This window comes from Lonchura striata, chromosome 3 (genome assembly GCF_050655825.1).
Source record: "Lonchura striata isolate lonStrDom1 chromosome 3, ASM5065582v1, whole genome shotgun sequence".
Classification (NCBI taxonomy): Eukaryota; Metazoa; Chordata; class Aves; order Passeriformes; family Estrildidae; genus Lonchura; species Lonchura striata.
The window spans coordinates 15006286-15017114 of NC_140705.1; the positions used below are offsets into that span (position 1 = coordinate 15006286).

Consider the following 10829-nt stretch of genomic DNA (forward strand, 5'->3'; position numbering starts at 1 on the left):
AAGGACTTAGTCCATCTACCATGGGGTGATGCTTGAACATTTTAAGAACATTTTAAGGAGAGGGGGAGAGGGGCAGAAATTGTCTGTCCTGACAAGGGCAGAAAGCACGGTCGTTCAGGGCTAAACCAAAAATGGATTGAAAGGATCAATTGATACTTTACACCTTCCATTTCTAAACCAAACTATTAATACAAAATAACCTTACAGTGAATACAGCTACCAGTGTCAGAACAAGAGAGGGTGGAAAAACTGGCCAGTGTTACGGGAAGTGCTTTGTGTAACACCCTCGGTGGTCAGAGATGCAGGCAGCGGCAGCATCGCTGCGGACAGCCCAGGGGCTGCGAGAGCCGCACAAACTGGATGGCTCTGCCGCCCCACCGACACGCCGAGCGTGACACACTCCGGGACCCCTGGCTCAGCAGCGCTTTCCTCCACCATCTGCCAAAGGCATCGCTTAAGCCGCAAACCTCCGGCCTCCTGCAGCCGCTTTTTCACGCTACGGCTGCGGTACCGACCCGGGAGTACCGACCCGGGAGAACCGAACCGGCGGCGGGGACGGCGCGGGCCATGCACCTGCTGGCCGCCGGCAAGGCTGGGGTCGCGCACATCACCCCGCAGGTGGATCGCGTCCCGGGCTGCCCCACGGGGGAAGGGCCCCGGGAGGGACACAGCCCGGCAGGGGCCGGGCCGGGCCGGGCCGAGCCGGGCGGGGCGGGCGGGGGGCGCACGGCGCCGTGCGCATGTTCGGCCGCACGTCACAATAGCGGCGGTGGGAGCGCGCCCGGTCCCAGCCGATCGCGGCTGGTTTGAGCTGGTGCGTTGCCACAGCGACGCCGCGGCGCTATAAATACGAGCGGGGCGGCCGTGGCGAAGCTTTGTCAGCCGCGGCGCCCCGCTCGCCCCGCCAGCCCCGCTCCTTCCTCCTCAGCCGGTCCGGCGCTGCCGCCCGGCTCCGCGCACCGCGCCCGGCTCGCAGGAGGAGGGGGAGGCGGCTCGGAGCGAGGGGATCGGCTGCCGCGGAGGCTTGACAGCAGCTCCGGCACCGCTGCGAGGTGAGGCGGGCGGCGGGATGTGCCGGGAGCGGGCGGGCGGCGGAAGCGGCGGCGCGGAGCCACGTGTCTGCGGGGCGCGGGCGAGCGGCGCGGCCCGGGCGCCGCTGCTGCCGCCGGGCACGGGGAATCCCCGGCTGCGGGCGGCCGTAAGGGCCAGATCGGCTCCCCGGCTCGCCTGGGGAGCATTGGCGGCGCTTTCCGGCAGCGGGGGAAGGGACGGCCCCGCCGTGGCCGCCGGGCTGTTTCCGGGGTGGGGAAAGGCAGGTGCGTGGCAGGAACCGGGCGTGAGGTGGCCGGGCTCGCTCTTGGGCCGAGCGGCTCCGGGGCGCTGTCCCCCTGCATACCCGGCGGGCACTGGCTTGGGTCGGGAGCGGATCGGACTCTCAGGGTAGTTTGGGTTGGAAGGGACCTTAAAGACTATTAGTTCTAACTCTGCTTATGGCAGGGACAACTTGCACTAGACCCGGCTGCTCAGAGCCCCATCCGACCTGGCCTTGAATACCCCGAGGGATGGGGACGGAGCCCTTCTCCCGCGGAGCGCTGCTCCCCGCCGCAGGGTGATGTGAGCTGTAGTGAAGGTAGCTGTAGCTGACAGGCGTCTCCTCGGGAAGCCGCAGTGTCAGGCTCCGCTGCGGGAGCGGGTGGCTTTGCAGGGAGAAGGCGTCGGTGGGCGCAGGGCAGCGGCCCCGTCCGTGCGCACCGCAGCGCTCTGCAGGCCCCGGAGTCAGGGGCGCCTCGGGCACCTTTTCGAGACGCAGCTTGGCTGTTTGAGTACGGAGCCTGCAGGCGTGACTCAGCTCTAAGTACAGCTGCTAAATAGGGGAATGTTCTGGAGAACAAATTCTAAATGAGCATAAATTGCCTTTCTTCTGGAGAGCTGCAGACACTTTGCACACAGTCCAAATAGAAATATCTTTGGGAGGCTACAGTTTGCATCTACATGATCGTGTTCTGTCTGAGTGCTGTGTAATTACACTGTAGTTAAAACTGGGCAATGAGGTGGAGATGGAAAGCTTGCAAGAACTTCTTAACAAAATCTGTTGTGGCTAGTAATAGTAATTTCCCTTTTACATGTTAAAAATGCTGTTCATGCAGTTCTCTGCAGAGGGGATGTTAAACTAAATTCTTCCTGATGGTGTTCACATCTCTTAATCACAGCTGAAGTCCCTGAACTGCTTTCTGCAAAGCTGCAAGTCTGTGATGAGATGCAACTTCTTAGTAACAAGCACCTTCCTGAGAAGTGTTTAATTTGCTATTTCTCGTGGTCCTTTCAAAGAGGCTTTAAAGAGAAGACTTTAATCCAGCTTGTGGCAGAATTATCACTGCACGTGAATGAGGGCAGAAGGAGAATGAGGTTCAATGGATTGCTGGGTTTATTAGAAGCAAAGCTTAATCTAGTTTGAATCTCAAATTTGATTTGTGTCTGATAAGTGAGAAATTATCAAAATGTACAAAGTAGTTCTTGTTGCCATATGTTTTTGAAGGTTGAAATTAAGTATAACTGCTGATGTTTCAAAGTTATTCAAAAAAATTCAATGAATGTTGTTATACGCATGTATGGAATTAATGATTCTGTTGCTTTTAGAAACTTGTTAATCTGTAGCAGCTATAAAACATCCTTTTTCAATTGGTTTGTAGCCAGACTTTTAGAAAGAAAGGAAATGATAGCATAATATTAGTGAGTAATTCAGAGTTTGCATAATTCTCAGTCCTAGTCTGTATGACTAGTTTGAGTGTAAAAATTGCTGAGAGAAGGAAGAGGGCTGGACCCGTTACATGAAACCGTATCTTCCCAACGAGTGACTTGCAATGCTGAGGTCTTTGAAAAGTAGCATGCACTCTGCTTAACAGCTTGATGGAGAATGCTGTTGTTCTGTATTTGGACTACCCAGTGAAAGGGTGGTCCATGGACTTCATGAGTCATGGATGGCAGAGGAGTGTGCTTTTGCTCTTTAGTTCTAGTCCTCAAGGGACTTTCTACTTGGCAGGTATATTTCTGTTAGCAATGAAGATTTGTGATGGACTGCTGTAAGATTTTGTTCTAAAGTACTAATTGGGATCCCTGTTAAGGCTTTGTGTGCAGGTGAGAGTTACGGACTAATCTCAAAGTGTGTGTCTGCCACTCATGACAGCTGAGGTTCGCTTGTAGCTTGGAGGTCATGGGTAGAATAGGGAAACTCTAATGTCCAACAAAGCAACTTCAAGGAAAACCCTGTTCTCATGTCTGCTTTATGCATAATCTGAACTGTATTGAGAATGCAGATATTTACCTGGCTTGGATCTAATGAGAGTTGGCACTACTCAGAAGTCATTAAAGTCTTGCATTCTGTTGGCAATAACAAGTAAACCCTTTCTTCTGAAACTGGTGAGCTAAAATAGTGCTTAGGAGTTGTTAAAAAAAAGTCATAAGTAGACACTAGCCATAATATTAATAGCTCTGATGTGGAGGTGAAGGAAAAAAGAGCAGAAACTTCCAGGGAGCCACACTAATAACTGACAGTATTTATTTGATTTTTTTTTCTTTGAGCAGATTCAGAACATCATAGAATTGTTGAATAGAGGAGAATTTGCCTTCCACCTAGAAAGATTATTTTGGCCTGCCTCCTTGGTTCTGATTACATCTGTTCTGTCATTATGCAAGTGTCTAATCTATGCACCTATTAGTGATCACTGTAGGAGCTGTATAATTTTAAATTATATGAGCACCAGTAGTGGTTGTATAATGACTATATAAATCTAAGTGAAGTGTTGAATGTAAACTATATGAATTCAAATTAAGTAATTAACTTTTTTTTTTATCCCAGCAGTTCATACCCAAGTCCTTTCACATAAACCTGAAGTCTTAGTAGTCATGAGTAACTTCAGCAAAGAAGAATTTGAGTTGACCTTCCTTGATGAAGGCTTTACTGCCAAGGATATCCTTGACCAAAAAATAAATGAAGTGTCATCTTCTGTAAGTATGAGGGGAAAACCACTACATTTCATGATGCTGCAGACATAGAAACTAATAGAACAAGTTGTCCTTGCAAATGATCCACAAGACAGCCCCCTAAAATGCTGACCTCTAGGCTTATCCTGTTATCTGTTGTTTGTAATGTTAAGATGTGTGTTTGCTCTAGGATGATAAAGATGCCTTCTATGTTGCTGACCTCGGGGACATTGTGAAGAAGCACGTGCGGTGGCATAAAGCTCTTCCTCGGGTGACCCCCTTCTATGCTGTAAAATGCAACGACAGCAAAGCTGTTGTGAAGACACTTGCTGTTCTTGGGGCAGGATTTGATTGTGCCAGTAAGGTGAGATCTCAACTATCTTCTGATCTGTGATGTTGGTATCTGTTCAGCCTTACAAGATGCTTGTATAAAATTAAGCAAAACCAAGTGGTGTTGCTTTTGTTGTTCTGATGACATTGATCATCTATCTAGAAGTGTCTTCTGCAATGTAATCTGTTCTCTCTTCAGACTGAAATACAGCTGGTACAGAGCATTGGTGTGCCTCCTGAGCGAATAATATATGCAAATCCCTGCAAACAAGTATCACAAATCAAACATGCTGCCAGCAGTGGTGTGCAGATGATGACATTTGATAGTGAAGTAGAACTAATGAAAGTTGCAAGGGCCCATCCAAAAGCCAAGTAAGTAATGGTAATTGTTCTATAATTCTTCCATGGGTTCCCAAGATACAGAAATACCTGCTTTATCTGGAACTTGTTCTTCATTAGTTTAAGGTAGTCTGCAAAACTGAAATAATAAACCTACTTTTAACCAATGAAATGTAACCTTGTAGAGTTTCCTGGCGCTTTAGGAAGAGATACACAGAGCTTTAAGCTCCGTCTCATTCTGAGATCATACCTGCCTGTTATACTGAAACTTAACTCCTCATTTTTTCCTGTTTCTAGGTTAGTCTTGCGCATTACCACCGATGACTCCAAAGCAGTCTGTCGTCTGAGTGTTAAATTTGGAGCTACACTTAAGACTAGCAGGCTTCTTCTGGAGCGTGCAAAAGAACTTGACCTTGCCATTGTTGGAGTTAGGTGAGCTGACGGTATCAAAATATAGTACTAAATAAGTTTCCTTTAAATGGTCTACCTGACAATAGAGATGCCTTTGCATGTGATGACAGGAGTTTATACAAAACTTCTTGACTAATGTGCCAAATAGCAACTGATATTTTGTATCTTTCTGTAGTTTCCACGTTGGAAGTGGATGTACAGACCCAGAGACCTTTGTTCAAGCCATTTCTGATGCCCGTTGTGTGTTTGATATGGGAGTAAGTCTAGTTCTACTTTCTCTGGGACTATGGCTCAACTGTTGTGGCAAAACTGAATGAAGTGTACAATTGTTATGGGGTTAAAAGCTAGCAAAGTCACTGACTTGATGTTGTAGGTGTTTTATAGGTCCTAGTCACTTACTTTGACCAGCTTGGCAATACTAAAATTGGCAGCTCAGACTCAAATTACTGTTACTCGAACATGTGTTTGCTCTGTTTCAAGTCTTAATGAAATGACTTCACATTACTTTTTAAGCCAATATGATAAATTATAAACTGACGTAAATTATAAACTTTTCTTGACAGTGTTGTTGTTCATCTCATTTTAGGCTGAACTTGGCTTCAATATGTATCTGCTTGATATTGGTGGTGGTTTCCCTGGCTCTGAAGATGTCAAGCTTAAATTTGAAGAGGTACAGCTTTGCTGAGAGGTTCTCAGTTGTGGAGTCTTTGAGTGTTGATCTGGATTAAATAAATTCTTGCTTTTTCTGTTTGTATGCAGACACATTTTGCAAAAATGCATGTGCTTGGTCAGAAATGTAACTAAGAGGGAAAGAGGAATTAATCTGAAAACTAGAAATTAGATTAGTTCAGTAGATACATAGGTAAATAACTGTACAAACATGCAGAAGTCTCAACAAAGAAAAAATTGTTTTAATTACAGGATTGATTCTTACTGGCACAGACTTCTTCCAGTTGTTGCTGTATTTCAGACTGAATAGATGGGTACTGCTCCCAAATAGGGTGAAAGGGTAGTCCTGAACCCATACTGTCCTTAGGGGGTGGCAGCATATGAGATCAGCATTGGATCTGATCGAGGTCTAGCTTTTGGATAGTTTTTAAGTTGTTCAGTGTTTTCCAGTCTGCTTTACCTCAGTAATAGCTCTGCTGTTGGAAGAGACAAGGGGGCTGCATATTGATGGGACTTCCACTTAAAGCAGTATTGTCAGAGCACCTTGCCTTCTAACCCAGGGAGGTGTTAGATGTTACATATTAGCACAAGGATACAGTGGGTTACATAAAAAGTTTTCTTATAATAGTGTGAGCTAACATTGTAGCCCTTTTGGTACCTCCTAAGGAAGTCTGGCTTCTCTTAGTTCAGTATGTGCACTAAGATGTGAGGCATCAAAAGCAAATTATGTCATTGGGCTCCACGGCGTGATAGTCATGTTGTGGTTGGAGGCAGCTTCAGAACCTGGAAATCACTGTTCATAAAGGCAACTGAATTGCAGCTATGATAGTAAAACTCTCTGTATGCTTATATCCCATGAGATGACATCTTTAGGATTTAGTAAGCTGTGGAATAGTGCATAAGTAGCAGCACTGTAAGTGGACTACAAATCAAATTTGGAGTCTGGAGACTTGCAGGGCATTAATGACGGTTTAATGAGCCTAGGAGGGGTGATTTCCTTCAGCCTCAAACATGACTTGTTTTGTTACTTAAACTTTAAGCTGCAAGTGGCATCTACTTTTGTTGCATTGTATTTAGTATATAGTACATTTAATTGCAAACAAGATTTTGAATGAGAAAAAGCAAAAGCAGTCAAAAGAAATTACAATGGATGTTAATAGAGGTTACATGTTTCACTAGTATATAATTTTGAATTTGAGGGTCTTCTCAGACTTCTAAGCTAGCACCTGAGTAGCTGCTGAAATATTAATACTGGCATCTGATTTTTTCCCTAGATCACAAGTGTAATCAACCCAGCACTGGATAAATACTTCCCTTCAGATTCTGGAATAAATATTATTGCAGAGCCAGGAAGATACTATGTTGCATCAGCATTCACACTGGCAGTCAACATCATTGCAAAGAAAATCATGTTAAAGGAGCAAACAGGTTCTGATGGTATGTAAATCAAGACCTAGACTTAGATCTAGCTAACTGTGTGTGTCTTTCCAAGACTTTTTCTCACTGGTGTCTCGACTTCTTCCAGATGAAGATGATGCCAATGACAAAACTCTTATGTACTATGTGAATGATGGGGTCTATGGATCATTCAACTGCATCTTGTATGATCATGCACATGTTAAGCCAGTCCTGCAAAAGGTATGCCTGTTCAGAAATACCACATACCAGTCACATATCATGGGTGTAGGAGAATCCTTGTCACAGCAGTCACTTCTCAGTTCACCGCTCCTTTCATGTTGCCAGACTCTGGTAACTTATGAAGAATACAGTGGAATTAAGTTAAAGCCATAGGTGAAGAACCTGCAAGCAGCTCTTCCTTTTCTTCAGAAGGGGAATGTTACACCATGATATTACTTCTGGAAGCTCTGTTTTGATAGTCAAATAATTAAACTCCACTCTCTTCTTTAGCGGCCTAAGCCAGATGACAGCTGCTACTCCTGCAGCATTTGGGGACCAACCTGTGATGGCTTAGATCGGATTGTTGAGCGGTTTAATATGCCAGAGCTGCAAGTTGGTGACTGGATCCTGTTTGAAAACATGGGTGCCTATACTGTTGCAGCAGCTTCTACTTTCAATGGATTCCAGAGGCCAACAATACACTATGTGATGTCAAGACCAGCATGGTTAGTAACTTAAGTATCTTGAGCCTCAGTACTTCTGAGATCACTGTGATAAACAGCTTGTATCAGTTGGCTACCCCTTAACAGGCAAGGGTAGTTTTGGTGCCACAGCTCTTGTAAAACCTCCTGGTGTGGAAGAAGGCAGTGCCTCTGAAGGTTTTTGTTGTGTGGTTAAAAAAATGCTGATGCTACTAATTACTTTTCTCTGTTGTACACACTTATAGGAGAGATGCTTTTAAAGGGGTAATGTTAGGAGACTTCACTTATCTGGATTCTAGCTATTTTCACTATTGTACAACATACAGAATCATTATGAATTCTTTACATTTAGCTTCTGTGACTTGTAATCAGAGACCAGTCAATCACAGTTATAATATGTTGTCTTCTAAATTAGTAGCTTATTAAATCCTGACTGCAAGATGCAGGGATATTCATCAGTGTTGCTTCACAGTGTGATCTCTATGTTTGTTTGAGAGCTATTCCTTGGTTTAGGTTGAGCTCTGGCTCAGTGCTCAGTGCAGAGTGCTAGATCTCCAATGGAAGTTATTAAGCAGGTAAGTAAAGAAAGCAGGACTACCTTTTAAGTGCAAGAATACTGTGAAAGTGTTACTTAAACAGCAGTTTAAAGACAGTGCAAGACAGGTTAATGGATTTCTCCTTCTGTAAAAGGAAGCCCTTACCTCTCTACTGGTGTCTGATCTGCCTGCTGAACTGGCAGAGGATTTTTGGGCAGATGTGTTAGCCTAAAGCATGATTAGCTCTGCCATTAGGTTGTTTTTGAATATATTGAAAATCTTTAAGTTCAAGGGAATTCCTGACATAAAGTAAGAGGAAGCTTCTTCTATTCTTCTACTAACTCTGCTAGTATGAGCAGGGTTTGTATTTCTTCTTTCTCTTAGTGAAACCTCCAGTTGATTTAAGCATTTTTCAAAACACTTGAAGCTTTAGACTTCCTTTAACACTCCAAAACTGTCTAATTGAACGAAAAATTGCTCTGTGGGAGAATAATTTGCTTTTTCAATGCGATACTAGGTTGCTGTTGAAATTTAATACTTGGTCTGAGGCATGCTGAGCTTAATTATGTAAACATAACTGTAATCCAAGGCCACAGCACAGCCCTCTTTCAGGCCTATTTGTGTTTTCTGTTTTGGCAAGAGAATTCTGTGATAAAGGCTGGCCCTTAACTGAGAGGCATGCATCAGTGAGATAATGCAGATCTTTCTAGGACAGGCAAAAGTCTTGTGGAATGTTATCTACAAATTCTGAAGGTGAACAACTAAATTTGTGACTAGAAACTATGTAAGATAAAGGGCAAGATGATTACATTTGTGTAAGTAAAATCCAGGAATACATGAGGAGCCATGCAATGGCACAACTGTTTGCCTTGCATACCTAAGATAACTAGAACTATAAGATGACACCAAGCTGAGTGTTGCTGTTGCCACCCCTCTGGGATGGGATGCCACGTGAGGGACTAGGACAGGTTTGAGAAGGGGGACCATGGGAATCCCATGAAGTTTAACAAGACAAAGTTCTAAGTGCTGTACCTGGATGGGGGCAACTCCTGGTATGAATCCAAGCTGGAGGATGAGCAGATCCAGAGGAACCCTGCTGAGAAGGACTTGAGGGATGCTGTGGGTGGGAGGCTGGACATGATCCAGCCATGTGCCCTTGCAGCCCAGAAAGCCAAACGTGTCCTGGGCTGCATCCAAACCTTTCTATGAGTCTATGAACTAAGTCCAAAAACTCAGTCAACTGAATTTCTTATGAGGTTGTGTTTTAGTACAACTCCTGTCTGAGTATGGAAGGAATTGCTTGGTTCTTACTGGTCTGGTCAACTCCTTTATAATTCTAGTCTGTTATCCATACTTTTCCTTGATTCAAATTACCCAGTAATGTGAGGGTGTGGGATAAGTGACAGTCAAGTTGTCAGGGATTTTCACATCTGAAATTGTAAACTATTGAGCACTAAGTTAGTAAATCTGTATAGCATGAGGTATACAGATGTAGCTGTATAGGTGCATCTTTGCAAATCTTAATCCTATACAGAAATGGTAAAATCAGCTTGGTATGGGCACTTACCCTAAGCCTAGCCAGCCACAAGTGACCTGCATGGATTCTGCTTTCATTATTTTTAGGTTTTTTTAATAATATCAGGATTGCAGGTGATGCATAAAGAATTCATTTCCTACTCACTCGCATTTTAAAAAAAATGTACCTCACATTTTTAGGTAGATTTAGTGAAACAGTTTTTGACTCACTTTTTTTTTTTTTCTTTCTAGGCAACTAATGCAGCAGATCAAGGAGCAAGGGTTCCTAGCTGAGGTGGAAGAGCAGGATGTTGCTAGTCTGCCAGTCTCTTGTGCCTGGGAAAGTGGAATTGAATATCCAGCAACTTGTGCTTCAGCTAGTATTAATGTATAGGTAATATTTAGTAACTAAGTGCAAGGTTAGGCATTGAATTTAGGGCATTTGGGGGACTGTTAACTTAATTGTTGGTAGAATTTTTAAGTGTTTTTTTAACATTTAGGTTTGGCATAAATGCAAGAAAAATGACTAGGAGATGGGTCACAATTATCTGTGTTCCTATGGAAACTATTTCAATATTGTTTTATATGGATTTTTATTCACTTTTCATGTATGCTACTAAAGACTGACCCTCAACTGTCAAACAAGTATTTGTAGCTTGTGTATGGCAGAATGGGCTAAGCTTAGTGCTTTGTGACCTACCTGTTTTAAAATAAAGTATATTGAAATAACTGGTCCTGTGTTTCATTAATCTGTAGAAAATAAATGTGTCATGGATGGCTCTTACAGCATATATGAGGCCAAACCACATGCTGCAAGCCCAGAACTTACTAATAAACGGATCTCCCCTACCCTTGCCCTCCCAGCTGAAGTGAAGGAAACCCCCTCAAATGGGTAGGGAAACTGAATTGTTGTTTTTCATATGTGGTTAGAAGAAGGTTGACTATCAAC

At 44.0% G+C, this 10829-nt stretch overlaps 1 protein-coding gene across 9 annotated transcripts; it reads left to right on the forward strand.

Annotated features, from left to right (window-relative positions):
- The first annotated feature begins 287 nt into the window (after positions 1-287).
- ODC1 (ornithine decarboxylase 1) lies at positions 288-10609 on the forward strand. Of its 9 annotated transcripts, none has more exons than XM_085576301.1 (11): positions 288-618; positions 3857-4005; positions 4172-4345; positions 4511-4683; positions 4948-5082; positions 5237-5318; positions 5648-5731; positions 7005-7167; positions 7256-7368; positions 7639-7853; positions 10133-10609. In XM_085576301.1, exons 2-11 carry the CDS (start codon positions 3904-3906, stop codon positions 10272-10274), a joined length of 1383 nt encoding a protein of 460 aa, XP_085432427.1. In that variant the 5' UTR covers positions 288-618; positions 3857-3903; the 3' UTR covers positions 10275-10609. The 9 variants fall into 9 exon arrangements, with proteins under 9 accessions (XP_085432427.1, XP_021381088.3, XP_021381083.3 ...); XM_021525413.4 differs by having other exon boundaries at positions 3860-4005; XM_021525408.3 differs by lacking the exon at positions 288-618 and adding an exon at positions 875-1052.
- The last annotated feature ends 220 nt before the right edge of the window (positions 10610-10829 follow it).

What these genes read in the sequence shown, in the direction of transcription:
- ODC1 (XM_085576301.1), top strand. Translation starts at nt 3,904, where the DNA reads ATGAGTAACTTCAGCAAAGAAGAATTTGAGTTGACCTTCCTTGATGAA. An exon ending in AGGGCCCATCCAAAAGCCAA is followed by an intron (nt 4,684 to 4,947) that starts GTAAGTAATGGT and finishes TCCTGTTTCTAG; the next exon opens with GTTAGTCTTGCGCATTACCA. An exon ending in TTAAGCCAGTCCTGCAAAAG is followed by an intron (nt 7,369 to 7,638) that starts GTATGCCTGTTC and finishes TCTCTTCTTTAG; the next exon opens with CGGCCTAAGCCAGATGACAG.